This window comes from Monodelphis domestica, chromosome 4 (genome assembly GCF_027887165.1).
Source record: "Monodelphis domestica isolate mMonDom1 chromosome 4, mMonDom1.pri, whole genome shotgun sequence".
Classification (NCBI taxonomy): Eukaryota; Metazoa; Chordata; class Mammalia; order Didelphimorphia; family Didelphidae; genus Monodelphis; species Monodelphis domestica.
Genome location: NC_077230.1, coordinates 163,760,168 through 163,786,178, shown reverse-complemented (window position 1 = coordinate 163,786,178; position 26,011 = coordinate 163,760,168). Strand labels below are relative to the sequence as shown.

Below are 26,011 nucleotides of genomic sequence, written 5' to 3'. Positions count from 1 at the left end.
ATCTAAGGTTTCATGTTAGGCTAAGATTCTTAACCTGGGGTGCATGGATCCCTTATTAGTTTGTAGATGGAATTTAAGGGGTTCTATGAACTTGAATGGGACAAACCTCTTAATTTTCAGTAACCTCTATCTGGAATTTAGCATTTCCTTCAATTATAATTTATTAGTTTAAAAAAACATTCTAAGTATGGGGTCCATAGTCTTCACCAGCCTACCAAAGGGATCTGTGGAGAAAAAAAGATAAAAATTTTTGAATAACACTAATTTATCATGGTCTTTATTTGATATGTTTTGACTTGGATTAAGCATCTTCCAATGCGATGTTTGCAAAATACTTTGTATGACAGATGAAGCCTTACCCAAATCATATTAGGATATACATATTGTATCTATAGTAGGGATTTTAAAATTTTGATTTGATTATGTTTTAACAATTGACCTTTTTTATTTCAGATATAAAACAGAATCTGAGATAAGAAATTTTCTTGATGAAGAAAACACTGAAAATGAATTTCATTACAATCTCAAGGATTTTGGTGAGAATTTTCCTACACTATTTTTAGAAGGAGTTATTATCTTAACCTACACATGGTTATTTTATGTATGCATTGAAAACATACAAATTCCTTTTTGTATTTCTTAGGATGATCACAAAATTAAATTGGTATTAGGTGTTTTCTTTTTGAAAAGAAACATGGCAAAATATAAACTTCATTGAGGAAATTTTGTTTTTCTGTTATAGAACTTGCATTATCAGAAAGCTGGAATAAATATCTACAGAATGTACTAGAACCTGTTTTCCAGTTGAGGGAAGATTTGAAATGCAAATCTGAGGTGCTGTGTGACAGTTCAAAACTATCTTCATCAAAAAATATGCAGGATGCACACAAGATGTTAAAAGAGGTCAGGACTTGTACATATATTTGAAAAATGCTGATTTATATTTTTGTTTGTGATTAGAAAATCTTAATACAGATATTGTCATCTTCTGTCCTAATGTTTAAGATAGAGGCATCTAATTATATATACTTCAGGAAATTGTGGACTCTAGAGATTTTGAATTAGGTAGTTGTTCCTATATTCCAAAGCATGCAGTAGATGATTACATGTTCTAGAGGACACTTGGAAGTTCCTTTACAGCTTGTTTCTATGTACTATAGCTGAGTGTAACAACAAGACATAAAATAAGACACAAATACATGGTTGCACAGACATTTTTTTAATAGATTATATTGAAGAAATAACAGAAACCTCAGGGAAAGGACATGGCAGAAAGCATTTGACTGAGAATCAACAGAGGTAGAAACAGACCACTATAGGCAGAAGTAGCAAAGAGGTGAATCTAGGCTTCATTGTTAGAGTGGGGAAAAGCCTAGTGACAATTACGGCTGTATCAAAGTAGAATAGGCTGCCTCCAATTCTGTGATTCCGTAGAGTTCCAAAGGCCTAATTTTTTGAGTGGGGTTGCACAGATACTCTGTTTGAATCCAAGTTCAGGGGTTATAACTGGAAATCCATGCAGAAAATGGGGTTGGAAATGGTTAGTTGGCAGTAGCGAATATTTAAGCATGGATCCCCTCCCCAACACCTCACCCACCCCCCTTCCTGGTCGGCTTTGCTAGGAACAAAGTAGTTCTGCCAGATTTTGTTGGAACAGAAGCTGGGTTCTGCTAGGAGTTTTCATAAACATTATACATGCATATAAGTCCCACTTCTGGGTTCTATGCCCAAAAGCTTCCTTGAGGAACACTTGATAGGCTCCTTTGTCCTGTTCTCAAGCTTCTTTTTGTTTCTTCTCTTTGATCAGGTGTTTTTCTGTCATGCCTGATTTTTCATTTGGGTTTTCTTGGCAAAGATCCTGGAGTGGTTTGCTGTTTCCTTCTTCAGATCATTTAATAGATGAGGAAACTCAGGAAAACAGGATTATGGCCACACAGTGTCTAAAACCATATTTGAATTCAGGAAGATAAGTCCTTCTGACTCCAAGTCTGGTGCTCCATCCACTGTGCCTTCTAGCTGTCCCTTTCTTCTCTTACAACCCTATTCTTCTTAGTAATGGTTCTTAATGCCATTGTTGTTTAATATTCATGCATGCATATTTATACACACACATATATAATGTTTTTATAGGTACACAAGATACATGTACATATCTATTTGCATATGTACATATCTTATATGAGTTAATATGTATGTATACATACATATGTCCCAAAATAGACATCAATTCCAACACTCATTTATATTAAAGCCTACTTATCTTAAAGATTTAATTTGTCAACTTTGTTCTGAATAGCAAAAAGCAGATTGGTATTGCAAGTTCTTTATAGTTCATTTCTAGTTTTTTTCTTTTAAAGGGAAATCCATGTATTGAATATGAAAACTGTAAAATGTATCAATACGCTATCTAACGTACTGTCAAAATACCCATATATTAAGTATAAATGTATATGTTTCATATAGACCTATGCCTTCATTAATGTAAGGAAGTCTCTTCTAAAGGACTAATGCAAATAACAATTTGTTGCCTGAATTCCCTGAAAGGTTAAGCAATTGGCCCATGGCCATATAAGTAATATATGTCAGAAGCAAGACTTGAAATTAGGTTAGACAACTTGGAATATAGCTCTCTATCTTTGCATATTCATTTATAGTTAAATCTGTTGCATATCATTGGTTAAAGTGTAATAATTTATATTGTGTTTAAATTGTACTAAATATCAAATAGGTTGAATTAGTAAAGAAACAATTGAAGATCATTTTTAGAAGACTTACCAATGAACAAATGCTTTTGGAAAATGATGTTGTGTATTGTGGAATAGAAGAAGTAAGTATAATGAAAGTATCACTTCATTTGTGACTGGGGTTAAGGGAAAACAAATTAATTCATTTAAATTACATGAATGGAAGCTTTTCTTTGCAGGCATTAAATCATCTTTCAGAAGAAAGAATTGACCAGTATCATGAACTCCCTTTGGAGTTACAAACTTTGAGTTGCCCATACCCTGATTTGAAATCTTCAATCCTTAAGGAGTTTTTAAAATTTACAGCAGAATACCAGAAGAAACTTGAAGAATTTGAGAAACATTTGAAAACCATACACAGGTAATCAGTGGACATCTTATTTTCTTTCTTAAAAGAAGACTGTTTTACACTATAGAGTTGTGTAGATGTTTGTAAACTGATTTTTAGTTTCATTGGATTCAGTTGCATAAAAAAGGGTTGATTATCTTTTTAAAATAATTTTCTAAAGTAATAGGTTAAATACTTTCTGTATAAAAATTGTCAGAAATATCCCACATACTTTAACTCTCTATTAGACAAGAAATACTTTTCAAAGAATTAATTTACAGTATAAATACTGGGCAAAAGTTTTGTTCTTTTCCAAAGAAAATTAGTTTAATCAGAATTACCAAATAAGGATCGGGAGAAATAGACTTATGTCATTAAGTGCATACAACCTCTCAGAATTTTAACTTACAATGAAAAGAAAATATTATTTTATTTCTTTAAATATGTTGTGTGTATATATATATATATATATATACATATATATATATATAAATAAAACAAAAGTTTCTGAAAAGTCTTCAAACTTGAGCTATTAGAAAATGTGTGTAGTACTTTGGTTCATATTTCTGTAAATTACCAGTATAATGCTGAATGATTTGTATACCTGTGAACTTTTCTGTGTCATCCAGAATATCAACAATTTTGCCCAACAACATAAGAAATACCACATTGGATCAAAACCAATAGAATCATAATCCAGTTTGATCCTTTCCCCTCTCACATTATCTCTTTTGATGATTTGATCAGCTTTTGTGAGTTCAAGTATTATCTTGATTTGCAAATATACCATCCAGCCCCACTCCTTTTAGAACTCCAGTCATATATTAACAATCGTCTACTGAATGTCCATAGACATCTCAAGATCAATATTTCTAACACAATATTAACTATCTACCTCAGTAAGCCTTCCTCCATAAAACTTTTCTATTTTTCTTGAGGGCATAATCAAGCTTAGCTTCACATCCTAGGGGTCATCCTTAATTCTTCATTCACCAAATTTTATCCTTTTTACCTCCATGGCATTTCTCTTCCCTCTCTCTTTCCTTCCATTCCTATAGCCACCATTCTAGTTCAGACTTCATCCTCTCTTGCCTAGATAACTTTAAAAGCTACCTAACTGGGAGGTGGAGTCAAGATAGTGGAATAAAGTGAGCATTTGTGTTGACCTATCCCAAAATTTACCTCTAAACAACATTTAAAAATCCATCAAATCAAATTCTAAGCAACATAATCAACAAAAAGTAACAGTGAGCCATTTTCTTGCCCAGGACATATTAGGACATAAAATGAGATCTTTGGACATTGGAGTTGGAGATACACATGGTACTGCCCAAGTGGTAGGGGCTGTGGGTCTTGGAGGTAGTAGGGGTAACATCAGTGATACTGGAAGTATTCTTCACCCAAATACAGTAAGGAAATTAAATAGTTGGTCAGAAAGAGATTTTAGGAGACCCTTAGCTAGTACTGAGTCAAGGACAAGGCACTGTTTGTCAACTCTGTTGCCATATTCCCAATTCTGGATCACAGTTTTAGGGGAGAGAGGACTTTCTGCAGTCACAAGGGAACAGAGGCCCTACTTGGATACAGATTACAGTTCTAGGGTGGAGAGGATTTATGATCATCAGTGAGCAGGGACTTTATTTGAGCAAGAACCTGAGTGCAGAACAGGAAACAATTGACCACTCCTGTATCTGGATTGCACCAATTTGGAAACACTGAGAACTTATAGGCCTTCAGATCTATGTGTAAATATCAGGACAAAAATTACTAAAGTTTGGGACAGTCACTCCATTCCTCAGAGTTAAGCAGACTCTTTTCTAACATAAAGTCCAAGGTCAAGAAATAGTTTGGAAAAATTAGCAAAAACCAAAAAAGAACCTGACCACAAAAAGCTACAATGGTGACAGAGAGGCTCAAAACATAAACATATAAAAAGATAATAGCTACATAAATACAATTACAACTCATTCTATACACACAAAAAAGACATCTAAATAAATGAAGAAATATTAATCACTTATGGATAGGTTGAGCCAATATAATAAAAATGAGTATGTTGCCTAAATTAACTTATTTATTTAGTGCCTTATCTATCAAACCACCAAAGAATCATTAGATGGAGCTAGAAAAAAGATTAACAAAATTCATCTGGAAGAAAATAATTGTCAAGAATATCAAGAGATTCAATGGAAAAAAAAGTGAAGGAAGGCAGCCTACTAGTGCCAGATCTCAAACTATACTACAAAGTGGTAATCAAAACAATCTGATCCTGGATAATGAATAGAATTGAATAAATTATATATATAATATGTGAGGTAAATGAATACAAAAACCTAGTGTTTGGTAAAGTCAAAGATTTTGGCTTTGGGGGCAAGAACTCACTATTTAACAAAAAGTACCGGGAAAACTGGAAAGTAGTCTGGCAGAACTAGACATAAACCAATGACATATATGTGTCCATGATTTAAACATAAAAAGTGATAATAATAATAATAATAATAATAATAATAAACAAATTGGGCAAGGATGAGAAAGCTTACTTGTCAGATATATGGATAAGGGAAGTTTATGATCAAATAAGAGCTAGAGAGGATCATAGGAAGTAAAATAGATAATTCTGATAATTTGACATGAGAAAGGCTATGTACAAGTAAAACTAATATGGCCAAAATTAGAAGGAAAGCAGGAAACTGGGAAAAAAATTATAGAAAGTTTCTCTGATAAAGTTTTCATTTCTCAAATACAAAGGAATTGGTTCAAATTTATAAAGATAAAGAACCATTTCTCAATTGACAAATAGTCAAAGGATATGAACAGGCAGTTTTCAGAAGAAGAAATCAAAGCTATCAATAGTTATATGAAAAATGCTTTAAGTCATTATTAATTAGAGAAATACAAATAAAACAACTCTGAGGTACCATCAGATTGGCTATAGTGGCATAAAAGGAAAAAAGACAAACACTGGATCAGTTGTGGGAAAATAGGCATTCTAATGCACTGCTCATGGAGCTGTGGGGTTAAACCATCCTGGAGAATGATTTGAAACTTTGCCTACCCTTTGAACCATTAAAATACTGCTATTAGGTCTGTACTGCAAAGAGATCAACCAAAAAGGAAGAGATCTGTTTTAATAATTACAAACATTAATTGGGTGAGGGAAAGGATAGTAGTACAGAGGGAAACATATAAAAATTATTGATTTTATTAACAGGGAAAGGGATTTAGGGCTTGGGAATAGAAGGAAAATAGGGGTAACTGCTAACACTTATCCCAGATATTAACCCCCCTAATACCTATTCTAAATCTAAATAACTAAGCTTCTTAACATTAAATCCAACAGGGTAAGAGTCTCACACAAGAGCCCTTGATAAACCAGAAGTCCCAATTGATGTTCACAGATGCTCCCAGCAGGGTAGAGGTCTTTCTCCAATCAGGCTGTCTAGCAGGTCAACTAGATATATTCTCTCACCCAGCTGAAATCCTCAAAGGCCAGTTGTTGATAGATGATCAGGATCTTTTCAGCTACACCCCTACTCCTCCTGCTCCTCCAGAGAAAGTGTGGTAGTTGGGAAAACCCCCTTTCAACTGTTTGGAACCTTGACCCAGTAGGCACATGAGATTCTAACTCCTGCCAATCATTTTGCAATTGCTATCTTTCCTTGATAGTCTCCCCTTTGCACAAAGCCTAAATCATGTTGAAAACACTATTTTGGCATTTGTGCACAATCTAAAGTACTTACAAATTACCTAAACTAAAATATCTACCCAAAATAACAAACAACCTACACTAAACTATCTTAATCTATCTAATACTAACCTATTCTAGGGATTTTAACAAGGAAAGGGGAAAAGGAATTAAATAATGAACAAGCACAAATTTCAAACATAAGCAAAGTACAACAAGCAAATAACATCAAAAGCAAAAGATGAACACAACTTCCATGCAAACATTAAACTCATAAATGCTACTCTTTTTTTTTTTAAACTCTTACCTTCTGTCTTAGTCAATACTGTGTATTGGCTCCAAGGCAGAAGAGTGGTAAGGGCTAGGCAATGGGGGTTAAATGACTTGCCCAGGGTCACACAACTGGAAAGTATCTGAGACCAGATTTGAACCTAGGACCTTCCATCTCTAGTCCTGACTCTCAATCCACTTAGCCACCCAGCTGCCCCCATAAATGCTACTTTTATCAACTAATACAGAACATTCTAAAACTATTGTAATACATTAACATCAAACTTAGAGAAATTTTTTTGAAAATTACAATAAACACAACATTGTATAAGTTTTTACACAGAAATTAAACCAAAACATTAAACTCATTTATGCAAACTAAGTGTAACAATAGATATAAGTGAGCTATGTAAATAATTTACACACATGCATATACACATATAGCATACACATACAAAAACACACATGTGCACACTTCATATTTATACATATGTTACATATATGTTACATGTATACTTACACTATAATACAATTAATTTACAATCCTAACTATTATACACACTATTTACACAATGGTGTAAGGACCTACCCAACTCTCTTTTGTTGCTGATGTTTTAGCAAAATTTTTAACATATACCACATCTCCTGGTTTGAAATCATGGAGAGAATAATTCAATGGACCAGACTGAATTAATGCTCTCATATCATGTAATTCTTTGAGTCATTGTTGTAAAGCACTTAAGTATGAAGCAAGTTGACAAATCTCCACCTAAGAGTGATGTATAGACTGTCTTCTAAGTTTTTGCTTGTAGTGGAGAATGTCCAAAGAGCATTTCATAGGATGATATATGCAAATCTGCTCTTGGTCTCATTACATAGGTAAAACAAAGCTATGGGAAGACTATCTGGCCATTTGAGATGATTTTCAGCACATATCTTCTCCACCATAGTCTTGAGTTCCCTATTTACATGCTCCACTTGACCTGAACTTTGTGGGTGATAAGGAACATGATATTTGGGTATTATTCCTAGATTCTCATAGACTCTTTTCAGGATATCTTGGGTGAAATGAGATCCCTTATAAGAGTCTATGGTTAGTGGTACTCCAAATCTAAGTATAATTCCCTTAATCAACACTTTCAACACAAAGCTAACCATATTTGTATTTGATGGAATAGCTTCAGGCCATTTGGTCAATCTGTCTACTATTACCAGGCAAAACTTGTATCTTCCAGATTTTGGCATGCTGATGTAATCAATTTGTAGACTCTCAAATGGACAGTATGCTAAATGTCTACCACCTAAACCTTTCTATCTGAATGCCTCTTGATTGAATTTTTGGCAAATAGAACAGCTTGTACAGATCTTATTTGCCACAGTACTTATTCCAGGAGCTATTCATTGCCTTTTCACAGAATCAATTACAGGTTGAGTACCAAAATGACCTTTTGTGTGTATTTCTTGACACAAATAGATATATAAGTCTTTTGGTAAAAGTGGTTTTCCATTATCTGTAACCCATATTCCATGTTCTTTCCTTGCTCCAAATTTCTCCTTCCATTTCTGAATTTCTGTGTTTACATAAGCTTTTTCTAGACTATCAGATTCAATAGTTGACAGGTTCATGACATATACTAGGACATTCCTGGTAGAAAATTTTGCAGCTATATCAGCTCTATGATTTCCTTTAGAGACTGAATCCTTGCCATAAGTTTGTCTTCTACAATGGATTATAGCTAACTGTTTAGGTTTCTGGATAGCATCCAATAACTCAGTTATTATTTCTGCATGAGCAATTGGTTTTCCCAATGTGGTAACAAACCTTGTTGTTTCCAGATCTGTCCTGTAGCATGAAAAACTGAGAAAGCATATCAAGAGTCTGTATAAATATTTGCACTTTTACCATCAGCCAGAAGACATGCTTGCTTCAATGTGACTAACTCTTCACCTTGAGCACTAAGGTTATTAGGTAATGATCCATACCACAGTGTCTCATATTCTGTGACAACTGTAGCACCTGTACATCAAATTCCATTACACAAATATGAAGAACCATCAGTGAATAAAACCAAGTCTGGAGTTTCAATTGGAGTGTCTTTTAAATCCATCCTAGGCATATCCACTAGATCTACTACTTCTAAACATTCATATAGTGGTTCACCATTCTTTGGCAAATCAGAAAGAAGGGTAGCTGGATTTAATACACTACATCTTCACAACTTGATGTTTTCCTAGGAGTATCATTTCATACTTAGATATTCATTGATCAGAATATGCTTGAGTATGAAATTTCCTCATTAGTGCTTCTATTTGATGTGAAGAACATACAGTTAATGGACATCCCAAAACTAAATCAGCTGCCTTCTGGACTAACACAGCTACAGTTTCTGCACCCCCTTAGACAAGGAACTGTACCAGCAGCAATTGGATCTAGCTGACAACTATAGTATCCAATTGGATGGTAACTTTGTCTTAAAGTCTGTGTTAGTACATCAGAAGCAATACCTTTTGTCTCATTTACAAAGAGTTGAAATGATTTTTTATAGTCTGGGATACCCAAAGCTGGTGCAGATAAAATTGCTTCCTTAAGCTTAGTTAAGACTTGTAAATGTTCAGCTTTTAGTTTCAGAGGTTCTGGTTCAGCATTCCTGGTTAGGTCTGTTAGACACTGAATTATTTCACTATATCCAGGTATCCATTGTATACAGAAAACAGTTGTTACAAGAATAGCTTTGAGTTGTTTCTTGGTCTTACGTGCAATCAGTTTCTGTATGTCAGCTATTCTTTTCTGTGTGATACTTCTGGAACCCTCTGACAATACAAATCCAAGATATTACACTCAAGGCAAAACCCACTATAATTTTGCCTTGGAGATTTATGCCCACATTTTTATAATTCAGTCAAAAGAATCTTGCTATCTCTTAAACACACTTTAGCAGATGGTGATGCTAGGAGGATATCATCAACAAAATTACTATTTTACTCTCCTTGAATGTAATAGTTTTAAGGTCTCTTTTCAAAATTTGAAAGGACTGGCTTGGGGAATCAGTGAATCCCTGTGGAAGATGAGTCCATGGCCTCTTCATTTTCTCCCAGGTAAAAGCAAAGATCTGAGAATCTTCATGAATTGGTATCGAGAAAAATGCTGAGCATAAATCTAACATGGTAAAATATCTCGCTTGACTTGGAATGGAAGGGATTATAGCAGCTGGACTTGGTATAATGAAATATGTCTTTACATATTTACAGCTCTCAAATCCTGTATGAATCTATAGACGATTTTGCCATTCTGCTCTAGCTTTGGCTTTTTTTATTGGAAGTATATGTGTATTCCTGAGAAGCAAGGTATTATGATCCTGGCACCCAAAACCTTCAATGGATTCCCTTTGCCATATAATAAAGCACCAATATTAAGGGACATTGACATTTTAGCTCCCACTTACCTGTCCAGTCATATCTCATATTATTCACCTTCAGGACAAGGTTATAAACTATTCTCTGCACTTAACACTTCATTTTTTTGGTCAATGCCTCTGTACAAGCTGTCCCATCTCTAGAATGTTCTTGATCTTCTCAATCTCAGGATCTTCTTTTTCTTTTGAGGCTTACCTTGTGTCTCATCTTCTGTGAAGCTTTCCAATTCTTCTGCCAAGTGTTAGTATGCTCTCCTTACTCAGTTTTGGTTGTAGTACTGATTTGTATATAAGTTGTGCTTCTCTATTATTTCTTTGAGGGCAGAGAGTATGTATGAATCTGCACGCTCCATACTGAGAACAATGTCTTGCTTAATAATTACTTGTTGCTGGTATATGTTGGTGATGGGATACTATTGTGCTCAAAGGAATAATAAACTGGAGGAATTCCATGGAACTGGAATGACCTCCAGGAATTGATGCAGAGCAAAAGGAACAGTAGAACATTGTACACAGAGACCAATACACTGTGGTACAATCAAATGTAATGGACTTTTCCATTAGTGGCAATGCAGTGATCATGAACAACTTGTAGGGATCTACAAGAAAGAACACTATCCACATTCAGAGGAAAAACTGTGGGAGTAGAAACACTGAAAAAAAAACAACAACTGCTTGATTACATGGGTTGAGAGGATATGATTGGGGATGAAGACTCTAAATGAACATCCTAATTCAAACACCAACAACATGGGAATAGGTTTTGATTAAGGACACATGTTATACCCAGTGGAATTGTGCATCAGCTATGGGAAGGGTGGGGGGAGGGAATGGAGGGTAAAGACTATGATTCTTGTAACAAAGGAATAATGTTCTAAAGTGACTAAATAAATAACTTACAATGAAAAAAATAATAATTACTTGTTGCAATGAATTAACTATGTAACCAGAGCCATTGAAAGGGGTGAAGGGAGAACCCAGTATTTATCTCTTCATGGTGACTTTAAACAATTTCTCAAAGAAAGTTTGAAAAGAAAGGAAAAATAGGTGAAGGCATATGTTTATAGTGAAGAGAAAACTGAAGGCTCATGTACTGGAATGATTCTACTATATTGATAACTCAATAAATCTCTTGGAAATGAAATTTGTGCATGAAGTTACTATTTTATAAAACAAAAACAATCATCAAAATTCATATATCACATGAAGCGAATTGTTAGAATTTGAATCTATATAGCAAAAATATCAGTAAACATCTTTAGGTACATACTACCTAAATGATTCCTATTTGTCCGTGCATTTGGAGTTATAGCTCCAACACTAGGAAATACTTTGAATCTTTTCTTCCCTTCACAGATTCTTCTTTATTTGCCTCTTTTCACTTTGGAAAAGAAAAAATTTCTGGCATTGAGGACCTCTGTACTTTTTTCACTTCTACTCATTCAGAGCAGGAAAGGCATGGGAGAGATCTGTATTCTCATTCTGCCTTAGTTACCATTAATGTATTAAACTGGGCCATTCACTGGACTTCTCTTTCCTTGTAGTTTACCTGAGGAAATTGGATTAAATGAATCCTTCTTTGGATTCTATCTACCCACTATGTGGGAATATTTTAATGGGTCCATTATTTCATTTATAAGGATACTATCTCTACTAGGATACATGGAAAGTCATCTATGCTTTCTCATTCTGTACTACTCTTCACCATGTATTTTCAAAAAAACCTCCATGCTGGAAGCTTTCCTCTGGTTATTTTAATTTCTTGGGTATATGAGCATAGCACTCAGCTTGTCTTGTCCATCTGTTGTTTCTTATTCTTGCTAGATGACTAGTTCACCACTTTTTTTTCAGCCGTATGTGTCTTTGGCAATGTCATTTATGTCACTCTTCAAGTACACTATCATTGGTAACATTCTTGAGCCTATTTTTTATTGATTATGTCTTTTCATTACCCTTTCCATGGAATGTGATTTTGATTATTTCAAGATCATGCTATTATTCCATGATTCAAAGTAATAAAATATCATTCAGAGAATATATCAAAAAATAGTTTTTTTGTGGTGATAAATAGTTTTTTTCCTTTTAATTTTAATAGTTTTTTCCTTTTTTATTTGGTCATTTTCAAACATTATTCATTAAAACAAAGATCATTTTCTTTTTCTCTCCCCCCCAACGGCGATGCGTGATTCCTCTGGGTATCACATGTATCCTCGGTCTGAACTCTTTTCCATGTTGTTGGTATTTTCATTAAGGTGTTCATTTAGAGTCTCTCCTCAGTCATATCCCCTCCACCCCTGTAGTCAAGCTGTTGCCTTTCCTCGGTGTTTTTACTCCCACCGTTTGTCCTCTACTTGAGGGTAGTGTTTTTTTCTCCTTGATCCCTGCAGGTTGTTCAGGGATATTGCATTGACCCTAGTGGAGAAGTCCATTACGTTCAATTGTACCACAGTGTATCAGTCTCTGTGTACAATGTTCTCCTGGCTCTGCTCCTTTCACTCTGCATCACTTCCTGGAGGTTGTTCCAGTCTCCATGAAATTCCTCCACTTTATTATTCCTTTTAGGACAATAGTATCCCATCACCAACATATACCACAATTTGTTCAGCCATTCCCCAGTTGGAGGGTATCCCCTCATTTTCCAATTTTTGGCCACCACAAAGAGTGCAGCTATGAATATTCTTGTACATGTCTTTTTCCTTATTATCTCTTTGGTGTACAAACCCAGCAGTGCTATGGCTGGATCAAAGGGCAGACAGTCTTTTATTGCCCTTTGGGCATAGTTCCAAATTGCCCTCCAGAATGGTTGGATCAATTCACAACTCCACCAGCAATGCATTAATGTCCCTACTTTGCCACATCCCCTCCAGCATTCATTACTTTCCTTTGCTGTCATTTTAGCCAATCTGCTAGGTGTAAGGTGATACCTCAGAGTTGTTTTGATTTGCATCTCTCTGATTATCAGAGATTTAGAGCACTTTTTCATGTGCTTATTAATAGTTTTGACAAATAGTTTTGTATCATTGAGAATACTGAGTTTCCCACATGGGATCTAACCTATATCATCCTCTTGCTCACCTGGGGCCCAGTGTATTGTCAGGACAATACCTGTCCAAGGCATCTAATAACACATCATAGTTTTGAAAATATGTTTTTAAATTATTTTATTTTTTCATTCTAGATGACTTTATATTGTAGTAGGTTTCATTAGGGTGGCTAGCTTTCAGGGATTCACATATAATCAATATGTTGTTAAGTAAAAATAGGAGTATTTAAAAAATTTTATCATTGTTGGGAAATCATTTTATCTGCATAAAACATCTTTGATAACATTAATGAACACTTTAGATGGACATAAGCACTCTTATCTTACATTTCATTTGATGTCAATACTAAATGAGTCACTGAACAAAGTTACATTCTCTAAGAATCCAAAATTCCAAATCCACAATAGCTAGTTATTTTAGTTACATAATTAATTTACACTTGAATTCACTTGAACTGAAACTCAATTCCTGTGGAAAAGTTAAAAAAAAAAGCCTTGGATTTGAAGTTAGAGGGATTGGGTTCAAATAAAAAATCTGACTGTGCCACTGATGTCCTTGGGCTAGTCTTAGTTTTTCTGGGTCTCTGTTGCCCATCTGTAAAATAAAGGGTTTAGATGAGATACTTAGGAAAGTCCTTTCTAATTCTAAATTTGGTAGTTACATCAAGGTCTCTACATCACTTCCTGGCCATCTCCATACTATGATCTTTCAAGTTTCTGTACCTTATTTCCCATCTCTCCTTTGTGTATTGTCTTCAGCTATTAGAATATAAGATCTTTGAAGGCAAGGATTCTCTTGATTATGTTTGTTTCCTCACCTCTGTCTGCAGTGGCTGGCACACAGTAAGAAATTGATAAATACTTTATCTGTCTATCTAGAAGAATACCTCTGCCATTGAGGAAAAGGTTTAGAATTTTTTTGAGGGAAAAATTATTTTTATTAGAGAAAGACCAAGTAGTAAATCTAGTTATGGATATGTATGCTTTGTTTGACATGAACCTCCAATAATTCAAAATATCACATTTTAATAGGTATATGCTTTATTGCCTTAAAATTATAAGGAATAAGTAAAAAGTTAAAAAACAAGATACAAATAAGAAAAAAGATAATATAGAAATTGTATATTATTGAGGAAATGAAAATTTAAATAGTTAACAGTTAAAATTTTAAGGGAAGGTGTCATAAAAGAGAAGAGAGTAAAAAGGAGGGTTAGAGGTACCTAGGGTCATGCGGTATATAAAGTACTAGTCTAGGAGTCAAGAACTCATCTTCATGAGTTCAAATCTAGCCTCAGATACTTTCTAGCTATGTGGTCCTGGGCAAGTCACTTAACCTATTTGCCTCAGTTTCCTCATCCACAAATGAGCTGGAGAAGAAAATAGCAACTACCTCCAGTATCTTTGACCAGCAACCCCCAAATGAGGTCAGAAAGTCAAATGATACTAAAACAACTCAACAACAAAGGGGAAGGTTTGAATTTTGGTAGGAACCAAGACAGAGAGAGTAACAGAATTAGGATGATGTTGCCAATTGACAGGAATACATTAAAAGAATGTTTTGATTTTATGATAGTTTTTAAAGATTTAATTTTTTAAATTTAAAGAAAAATAAAATTTAAGGATAAAAATGTTGTCTGCCTCACAATTGTGGTGAAATTGAATGAAAAGGTGCTTTTTAAACTGCAAATCAGTGAACAAAATAGAAAGGATTTTTATTGGGGAGTAACGACAGATAGTACTGGAAAAGTAGGTGAGGGCCATTTGTTCTTGTACTCCTTTCTCAAGGGAATTTTATGACAGATAAGGACATTTCAATGGAGTCCTATGTCCAAAACCAGAGAGAAAAAGAAAGGCCAGGTCTAAAAGATGTATAGATACAGTTATCAGAAATTCATTTAAATTGAACATGTGACTCTTAATATTAGCCTTGGAAAGCCTGGGGTTTTTTTTCCCCCTTATCAGTGCCATGATGTATTAAAATTGAAAAAGCTGGAGAAACTGTCTTTATTTTCATAAACATTTTCTTGGTCTGTTTAAATTTTTTTAAAAGCAAAAGAAAACAAATCCTTGCTTTATTCTCTCATACTGAGCCTTAGTGGCAACAGATAAGATTGTTTTGATTGTTTTCTAGTCATTCTTGTCTTTTCCAATGCATACTTTTGTCCTTTCATTTTGAGATTCTCTCCTTAGACATGAGTGTGTTTCTCTTTATTTGGTGGATGTATATCAGACTGTATAATGGTAATGCTAGCTACACATTCAACTTAGGGAGCTGATAGTTATTTAACCCTTTCAGGTTCAAAAGAGTTTTACATATTGGACTTCTGAGAAAATGAACTAAAAGTTTTATCATCCTTGGTTTGCTTGTGAAGAAAATGAGACTCAGAAAGATTGTAACTTGCTCACACTTACAATCTAGCTTTTCATAGTCCCATTTACTAAACTGGCTTTTTTAAGAGTTGTCAGGGATCTCAGTCCTTAAATATGATGGCCTTTTCTCAGTCCTCAGTCTTTAATCTTTGCAAACTACCAGCAAATTTCGGCATTTAATTAATCAACCCTTGACTTCAATGGCACTTTTTACAGTTAATATCTGAGGCAGAATTTGAACTTGGGTCTTGATTCAAAGCCAAGTACTCTTTCTATTACAGCATACTGTTATTGGAAAATCTTGTGACTTTAATTTACCAACATTTGGAAACCTGAGTACCATAGGTGGGAAAGAGAAATGTGTAGAATGAGATAGAGAACTGACCTAGGACCAAGGAAGATCTGAGTTCAAGTTCTCCCTACTCATATTGGTTCTGTGAGCCTGGGCTCACTTAACAGCTCAATGCTCTAGGCAACTCTCTTAGACTGTAAATTATTGAGTAAATGTTGATCTGCAAAGGGAGAGGGAATTTTCTCACTGGGTTTTCTCTACACCAGTGAAATCACAGTTGAGAGTACCCCTTTCCTCCCCCTGCTCCCAGGATAAATAAATGCAGCTCAAATATGTCAGAGAGAAGGTAAAGAGGTAAAGAAAGTAATTTTGCTGTTTTGGTTGAATGTGTTTATTTACTGTTATCCTTAAATTGTTTAGAAGAAAAAGGATCAAAAAAGGTAATGGGGCTCCTACCCTCTTATAGGAGTTTAGAGAGATCATACAGAGGAAGAAGAGAAAAAGGACCCCTACCAGGGTCTTCCTGATTACAATTGTAGAGACATCTCTTATTATAGGATCATAGGATGCACAGGACACTTGTCTCTCTTTCCTGGCAACTCTTATGAGTAGTGATGATGATAAAGATGAAAATCACTGGCATTTATGGTTTGCAAAGTTCTGTAGTTGTGCTATCTCATTCTATCATAAGCAAAATAATGGCCATGAAGAAAATGGCAGCTTCAGTGCTTATGTGTGTTGTAATGGGATTTTACAGAGGTGGTGAAGCCTTCCACTCATTCTCATTTGTAGGTGACACTGAACTGATTTAGGTCATCAGAGCAGGCCCTGTAGAGGAATAGTGAGATAGGCACATAATTCACCAGAAGAAAGAAAATAGGCCAGATTAAATTGAGGAAATTGTGAAGTACAATTACGAGCTGCTCCCTGATACAAAACATTAATTATAACATTATTGTATTTTACTTTGGGATGGTTCTAATTGTTAAGAAGTATTTCCTTATGGCAAGTCAAAATTTGTCTAACTGTAATTTCTATCCATTGCTGCTCCTAGTTCTTCCTTCTGAGTTCAACCAGTAAAAGTCTAATCTCTCTTTCACATGACAATCTTTCAAATACTTAGACAAATATCAAATTCCCCTGTAAGTTATCTCTTTTCCAGGTTAAATATCCTCACTTCCTTTAATATAATATGAAATTAACCCTTTACCATCCTACTTGTCATCTTGACACTCTCTAATTTATCAAAGTCCTATGTAAAATATAGAACCCAGAAATGAACATTCCATATGTGGTTTGATAAGGGCACATTACAGTGGGCTATCTCTGTCCTTAAAAATACACCAACATCGCAACTAGGCACGTTCATGAGTGTGAGCCGATGCTCACTCTCTTAAAACCCAAGTGAGCAGTTAGAGCAATTTCTTTCCATTTAAAAAAGCATTGCATATTTATATGGAATCCTGTTTTTCTTAATTGGAAAATTCATATTTGTCAATTGTCAAGTTACAATAAAACATAATTACAAAAAAAGCAATTGGGCAGTTATCATAAATATAATAGGTAGTTATGATGTGTATGAGAAGAACTATTAAAGATTAAGATTGGAGTGGTAATAAAATAAACAGTTAGGAAGAAGATGCTGAGGAGTATTAGCAGTGCTATTCCTAACCCAATACCTACCTAATACTACATTGCTTCCCACTAAGAAAATTGACCTCATCTGTAAAGAGTTCCTCATCTCCACTAGTCCATAATCAAATATTATTTGCATCTTTAATCCTTACTTTAGTCTCTAAAAAATTTGGCAAGACTAATCCATCAATGTTTGCCTTTGATCCCATTTCCTCCCAATTTATTTAGGAACTTGCCCCAATGATTATTTCTTTCCCTCTACCCCTTATCCCAATCTACTGACTTCTTTCCTGCAATCAATAAAAAATCTCAGGTCTTAATCTGTCTTTACAAAACAACTTCTTTTGTTCTTTTAATCCCTTCATATTATCATCCCTTCTCTTTCACTCCTCAACTCTAGAAAGAATAGTCTGTATAGCTCCTTGCAATCTAGTTTTTCATAGTCCCACTCTATTGAAATGGTTTTCCTGAAGGTTGCCAGTGATCTCCATCATTAAATCTGATGATCTTTTTTCAGTTCTCAGTCTTCAGTTTCTGCAAACTTTTAGCAACTTTTGACATTTAATTAATCATCCCTTGACTTCAATCATACTTTTCTTTCTTGATTCTCCTAAGTGTCTGGCTTTTCCTTATTAGTCATTCTTGGGCCTAATAGTCAATGTTTCATCTCTTAAGCATAAGCATTTCTTCCAAGGTTTTGTCCTTGGTCATTTTCTCTCTATTTTCTCCCTCGTTAATATTATCTGGTTCATTTGTAATTCTTATGTTTATATATCCAGTAGTATTCTATCTCTCATAAATTCTAGGCCCAATTTCCAATTGTCTGTTGGACATCTCCTGTAGATGAATGTCCCATTTGCAACTTAAACTGGACAAGTTAACATGGAATTCATTTTCTTCTTCCCTAAACTCACCTCTCCTCCAAATGTCCTTATTTTTGTGGGTAGTACTATAATCTTCTGATCACTCCAGTTCACAAACTAGAAAAAATCTTTGGTTCTTCTTAGTCTCTATCTTTCATATCCCATCAACTGCCGAGTCCTGTGAAATTTTCTTCTACAACATATATCCCCTCTCACCCTCTTCTCATATGGTGACCAATTTAATTTAGGCATTCCTGACCCCTTGTCTGTGTTACTGCAATAGCCTTCTAATTGGTGTCCCTCCTTTCTGCCTCTCTCCTTTCTAATTCATCCTTTACTCAAATGCCAAAATACTTTTCCTAAGGCATAGACCTGACCATGTCATCATTCTACTAAAAAACTTACAGTGGTTTCCCATTGTCTAGTATAAAATACAAATTCCTGAGCATGGCATTTCACTTACTTTACAACCTGGCTCTAATCTACCCTTTCTCACCTGATTTCATATCATCTACTGTCCCCCCAGCTGCCTACCTTTCATCCAACCATGTCTACTTATTGATTTTCCTCTCACATCTGGATTATCACAATAGCTTGCTCAGTGGATCTGATTACTTCAAGTCTCTCCCACTCCAGTGTATTCTCCATTCAGCCACTAAGCAGTTTTCCCTAAAATGCAGGTCCAATCATGTCATCTTCTTATTCAATAAACTCCTGGTTGCCTGTTGCCTACAGAAGCAAATACAAAATGCTCTGATTGGCATTTAAAGCCCTTCATTACCTAACCCTTTCCTACTATTTCAGTCTTCTTACACCTTATTCCCTGCCTTGTACTTTTCACTATCCTCCTGATGATCTATAGACAAGATACTCCATCCTTACTCTGACTAGAAACCTTCCTGGCTTTAAGTTCCAACTAAAATCTGACCTTCTACAGCCAAGTTGGCAGACCTATGGCCCATGTGCCAGAGGGGGCTGCTCCTCTCCCACTTTCCTCCACAGCTAAGGACATTTTTCAGTTCAACCACCCCTCTGCCCAGCAACCCAATGGGTGTGCTTCTTGCCTCCTCTGTCTGAGGTAAGGAGGAGGCTCGCAAATAGTGTGAGGGTAGCAGTTTCTAAAAGGTTCTCTAAAGGTTTGCCATCACTGTTCTAGAGGAAGCTGTCCCCAATACAACTTCCAGAAAAAATACTTTCCTCTGTTAATTATTTTCTACTTATCTTGTACATAGTTTACTTTGTGTATATTTATTTATAAATTGTCTCCCCATCTAGATTTTGAACTCCTTAATGGCAAGGACTGCCTCTTATCTCTTTTTGTGTCCTAGTGTTTAGTACAGTACATGAGGCACAGTAGGACTTAGACTTGGGGAGATAGGAACCTGGAATGCTATGGTCCATGTAGTCATGAAGAATTGGATGGAATTGAATGACTGAACAACAAAATGTTTATTGAATTGAATTGAACTTAATGACGCCCCCTTCTCTACATTTGTACAGGCCATCCTCTATTCCTAGATGCACTTGCTCTTCTTTTCTACCTTTGAGAACCTTTATCTGCTACTGAAATCTTATCTAAAACACAAACTCTGTTTCAAACGTTAGTGTTTAAGATGAGGTGCTATGAGAAGGTAATTAAGATAATTAGCATTTTCATCAAGCCTTTCTATATTGCTTTTGTAATAGTTAAAATGAAATTATGAGACTGCCAGTAGCTTTAGTAGCTTCATTACCTCAAAATAGTGATAGTAAAGAGAGGGAAATGTAGGAAAAAGGTAGAGAATAGATTAGGTTACCACCCCATTTGCTGTTTGATGCATTGAAGTTCACCACCAACAGGGGTTCCTCCAGGTTCCAAGCTCCAGCCGGAAGACACAGAGTGAGCAGCCCCTTGGTCTCGCCTTATAAGCAGATTCCTCCCACTAGCTTTCTCCCATCACATCTCAGGAACCAACCATAGTTCCTTAATTTGCCCAGCACCACCCAGCAGGGGAAGTGCCCATGGGATCAGTTTCCTGTCTCATTGGTTTCAACTTTCTTTTTCTGAGAGTTTGTTTATATCTGTACATCTCAATGATAACCTCCAGGTTAATGATTGATTACATCAAACAAAGTGATGAAATAGTGGGAGAGAGGCTGCTTTCCAACACTTTAGAGAAACAGGAATTAGCCATATTTGATAAATTCCAGGTTAAAGAAAACAATTCAAATGCAATCAGTATACCAATGTTTGAAGCAAAATGCCTTAATTGTTTTCTGCAGAGAAATGTATTGACTGACCTTCTAGCTTTTTAGACAGGATACTAGTATATTAGTAGTTAAATGGCAAGCAAAAACCACTCACTCACCCCCAAATAATCATTTTCCTCTCCATTTTTTGAAGTACTATAATAATTAGAACCTTTCCCCTTAAACTGAGCCCAAATCCTTTTCTGTATAATATCAGTTAAATTCACTAATCATCATATAAAAATATTATGGAACACTGCCAACAAGCAAACAAACAAACAACGCAAAACACAATATGTTTGAAAAATGTTATCTTGTAAAAACATGTTTTGTAACCTGTTTCCTAGCCTATAAAAACAGGGAAAACAAAGCTAACCACTTCTTTGTAATAGTATAAAGAATAACTTAATTACCAATCACTGGAGCTTTTGAAATTTTAACTACCATATAAATATGTGCCACAATAGAAGATATGTAGGAAAAAAATACCACTATCATTCTGTTGCAAGTACTCATTAAGAAATCATAAATAACTAGAAAGTTTTTCTTTTTCTGTAGAGGTTCAAATTAATTTTGGGAACTTTAACCATACATATCCAATTTTATGTTCTGCCTGGCAAGTAACATGTGATCTATATTATTAATATTAATCATAATCATTTATATTAATGGTAAGTTACTCTTCAAAGCATTAGAGTACAATTACAACTTAACAAGGCTTTGAAAAACTGTCTTCTTTGCACAACTGATTTGATATTAAAAACAGGTATTATAATTCTTTACATGTCAAGATTTGACATCCTGCTTCATGGAAAATGTATTCTCTAAACATTTACTCTAGTCTTTGCTTAGCTACAAATCTTCTATTCTTTTGCTAACAAATCCTGTCTGTATTATTCAGTAAAAAGACCTGACATATGCCAATTGTCCTATATACTAAACCCACCAGGCAGCTGTTTCAGTTTCCTCCAATCTGATTTACTCAAACTTAATCTTATTTCATACCCACTGAAGAATAAAAAAAACCTCTCGTGAATAACTCTGACCTATTCCACCCTATAATATTCTCAGGTGCCATACTCTCTGGGTCTTGAAAATGTAGGCTGGTATGCCATGTGTGCTAGTAAATTTCTAACCAGCTGAAACAATTGTATCAAGAGGTGTTAATGTTGCAATGAAACTAACAATAGGTTTTTCAGCTAATGTGTTTAGATTTATCTGTCACAATTCATCTGCTAAAACATCTTATAGAAATAATGTGCAGACTTACCTGTAGATGATACACAGCAATTTACTACAAACATTTGTGAATGTCAACTCTCTTTTCCTTCTGTTTATGCTCATTGCTTATATCAAATCAAAATGATTCTTTCAGTATTTTATAAGGATTTACTTTGTATACCTGCTTCTTAAATCAGGAATCAGTATTTCTCATTTACCTGATAGTCCTCAAGCCATTTAAAAAAATGAAATGTTTGGAATAAAGATGCCATATAAATTTAAGAAAAAATGAAATTTGAGTACTAAAACTATGTTTTATTAGTTTATAAATCTTTGTTAAAAATGAGAACTGAATGATTTTTTTGAGGCAACACCAAAAGTTTATTCCAAAGTGTCTGATCATATATGCATTTGGTAGTTCTAAAACTAAGACTATTGAATCTTTATGTCTCATCCAATAAACTCCCAACACAAGAAACAATAAATTAGAAAAGTAAATGTGATACAAATCTTCTCCACTTCATGTCTTTCATAATGCTGACCAGAGCTTCTTGTTCTGGGCTCACCACATAAAAGCAGTTTGCTCAGGTAGCCTGCAGATTTCAAAACACTGGTATCCAGACAGGCCAGCACAGCTCTGCTCTTCCGTGGGATAAGGCCTGGATCCATTCCCTTCAGCCCCCTAATGGCTTAAACCTTTTTGACTACTTTTCTGATGGACTGGGGCATCTTGTTCAGGATTTGGTGCTGAAGGAATGCTTCTGGACATTGTGGAACATTAGGCTACAGTCTACCACCAGGATGTAGCTGTCTGTCTGTCTTCCTTTTTGTATCATCTGAGGTGCAGCAGTGGATGCTGTAGAAGATAGCTTTGTCCAGGCCCAGCGTTTTCCTTTTAAAATGGGAGATTGCAGGGCTATGGGAGCCACCTTGCACTTGTTGGCTGCCATTAGGCAGTCACTCTGGGATGGCCCCAGCTCTGCTTCCTGGACCCTATTTGGCACAGCTGGAGCCTAACAACACAGACCACTGTTGAAGCACTCGAGAGTTGACCACTGATTGGTGATCAGCTGTGGCCTTTGAAAACTGTTCCTGCTTGCTCTGTGTGTCTCAGAGGTAATGCTCATTATAGGGATCCTCAGTGCTGCCCTGTGATCTCTGGGGCAGGACTGTCATTTTCTGGCCCACAATGCCAAAGGTTGAAAGGTAAGGGGTATGGGAGCCAGTACATTCTATAACTGGAGACAAAACTGGGAAAGCAATAATAGAGACTCCAAGTCTGAATTGGAAACTCATGATCTTGAAGGCCAGAATTGTCCTGATATAGGTGGCAAAAGGTGCTGCAAGAGGAGGCAGTCCATTTGTTCATTAATTGGCAGTCTCTGTAGGAAAAGCTGGTTCTTTGCATGAGCCAGGAAAAATAGCACAACATGGCAGAAGCCATGCATTCCAATGGGAAATTCATGCAGCATTCACTCATCTTCTGGTCTCTAGCATCTATGATGTAAGGGCTGCTCAGGCTAGTGCCAAAAGTGGCACACACAGATTCCTGAAGGAACACAATGCCTGAGACGCCCTTCTTCACGAGGGGCATATTCATGATTTCTTTCACATGCTGTTTGTCCCAAATATCTGGAACTAACAAGATGCACCTATAATACTTGAGGTCTTTCAGGGAATTTCCAAATATTTTTGTATCATGTGTGACCATATTGCTTTGAGAGCTGCCAGGATGGCAGTGAGTGTGCCCCTAGGATGAATATTTAACTGACTTCTGTAAATAGGCCAGTGATTATTATAATCCAGGAGATTCACATACAAAGCCTCCACTTTTGGTTGTAGGGTTGAACCTGGTCTGGGGACACTGGGATCCTTCTCTCACGATTCAACATCATTTTGAACCTTGTGGTCTGGTCCACCGTTTTTAGTCCATTTGTGTCTTTAGTACTTTCAGGCTTGTTGAGCCCAGTTTTATTATGACTATGCTAAGGAGAAAATCCAACTGGATGTGATATATTTAAGACTTGAATAGAAAAATTCCTCTAAATCTAGATATAGTATGGCTGCAAAGAAGCAACTATAGCCCTGGTATGTGGAAAACTTGTTAACAATTAGAATTATTTCAAAGTTGAATGGGCTGACTCCAGAGACATTGAATGGATTCCTCCTTACTGGAGGTCTTTAATTAGTCTGCATGAATGCTTAATAAATTTGTTGTAGAGAAGGTTTTTGTTGTGATTATGCATCTTGGGTCTCTTCCACTTCTTAAATGGCCTCTGAGGAACCATATGACACTCAGATTCTAAGATTATTTTATTTAATCTGAATAACAATCTCATGATGAATATAATGAAAATAATTTTTGAAATGAAGAAATTGAATGAAACTTTGAAATGTCTTTCCAAGGATGCACAGTTTGTTAGAAGAAAACCTGTTTTCTGATTCCAATGTTCTTTTATAGCCATACTTTATAAATAAGGAAGTCTTTTCAACAGAATATTTAGCTACTAATGAAGACCTTTGATACCTTTATATAACTTCAGGTAGCTAGGTGGTATAAAGGATACAGTGCTGAACTCTTGGAGTCAAGAAGACCTGAGTTCAAATCCTGCTTCAGACACTTATTAGTTGTGTGTAAATAGGCCTACCCAAAACTGTGATTCATCCCCCCTGCCCATTTTTGTATTCCATTATAATAACTATAATTTAATATACCTTTAGGAAAAATAGGAAATCTATAGTAGGTTGAATTATTGCAGAATTTAGTGCTTATCAAACCAGGGAATATAAAAACCCTGAAACAATTATATGTTTTCATGGATTTTGTTCTTTTAAGGAGTAGGTACCAGGGAAAGACAAAATGGAGAAAATAACCCCCTAACTAGGTATGCAGACACCTATGGGGAACTTTAACAGCTACTCATATCTCCTCGTTCCACAGTCATAATCAAAGACTGTATTATCTATGTAGGTATTGGAGGGTATTTTAATAGTAAACCAGGTTTAAATTTATACTATTTAGGAGTGTTCTGATGAGGCAGTGTGAGGGGGCAGTTGCATGGGCTTGTGTGCTGGGTTGGGCAACTGATAGTTTCTGTATATGAGAAATTGAATGTGACCACTGGAAGATCTAAGGCGCTGCAACGTTCTGGGGGAACTCCTCTCCCAGACTGAAGACTCCATGGCCATAGCTGACCAAAACTAGAAATGGAGACTCAGCAACAGGACATGTCCAAACCCTGAAGCCACTATACAATTCCTTAGTCAGCATTCTTAAGAGAAACATGCCAGTAATTGAAGCTCTACTGTTTTAACTTGTTGTGACCCTCAAACACTAGTAGCCACTTTTTTCTTTATCCTTTTTCTCCTATTCAACAAGCAGAAACAGTAATACATATTGTACAAGTAAGTATTTGTTCATCTCATCACTACCAGGATACAAAAGAATAAACAGTCACCTTACTGTCTCTGATCCTGGCTTTTACTCCTTTTATCTTGTTCACAACAGACTCCTATTCTTTTCTTTAGAGCAAGGGAATAATCAAGTTTATTATGGAAAAAATGTCTACAGCAAGTTTTTGTTTACTTTGCTGTAATTTAAAGTAAAACCTACTATAAAAATAGTAGCTAAGATATTGAATTTAAAAATGTGATTTTTTAAAAGACATTCTGATGACATGCAATTATAACAACAACAAAGTGTATAACATTTTGATCACCAAAGTACAATCTGCCCTTGTTTCCAGATTCTAAACATTAAAAAAAGTCTAAATTGCTTTCTGAATTCCCATGGATCCATTCTGGACTCTTAAAACAACTACTCTTTTTTTTCTGTCTTTGCACAATTGTTTCTCTTTGTGTCTTTAGAATTTATTCCTGAGAGCTTCCTATCCATCACAGTCTTACTTTCAAGTCTTA

The 26,011-nt window shown here is 35.4% G+C and overlaps 1 protein-coding gene and 1 pseudogene across 9 annotated transcripts in view; one reads left to right on the top strand and one right to left on the bottom strand.

Annotated features, from left to right (window-relative positions):
* Positions 1–26,011, top strand: part of CCDC148 (coiled-coil domain containing 148) — a 371,756-nt gene that overhangs the window by 123,738 nt on the left and 222,007 nt on the right. For all 9 annotated transcript variants that reach the window (XM_056793901.1, XM_056793902.1, XM_056793897.1 and 6 more), the window contains 4 exons: positions 454–536; positions 743–903; positions 2,729–2,827; positions 2,924–3,105. In XM_056793901.1, coding sequence (XP_056649879.1) covers positions 454–536; positions 743–903; positions 2,729–2,827; positions 2,924–3,105 — 525 coding nt within the window. The remainder of the gene's footprint in view (positions 1–453; positions 537–742; positions 904–2,728; positions 2,828–2,923; positions 3,106–26,011) is intronic.
* On the bottom strand, positions 22,544–24,339 carry LOC130458860 (actin-related protein 8-like; annotated as a pseudogene).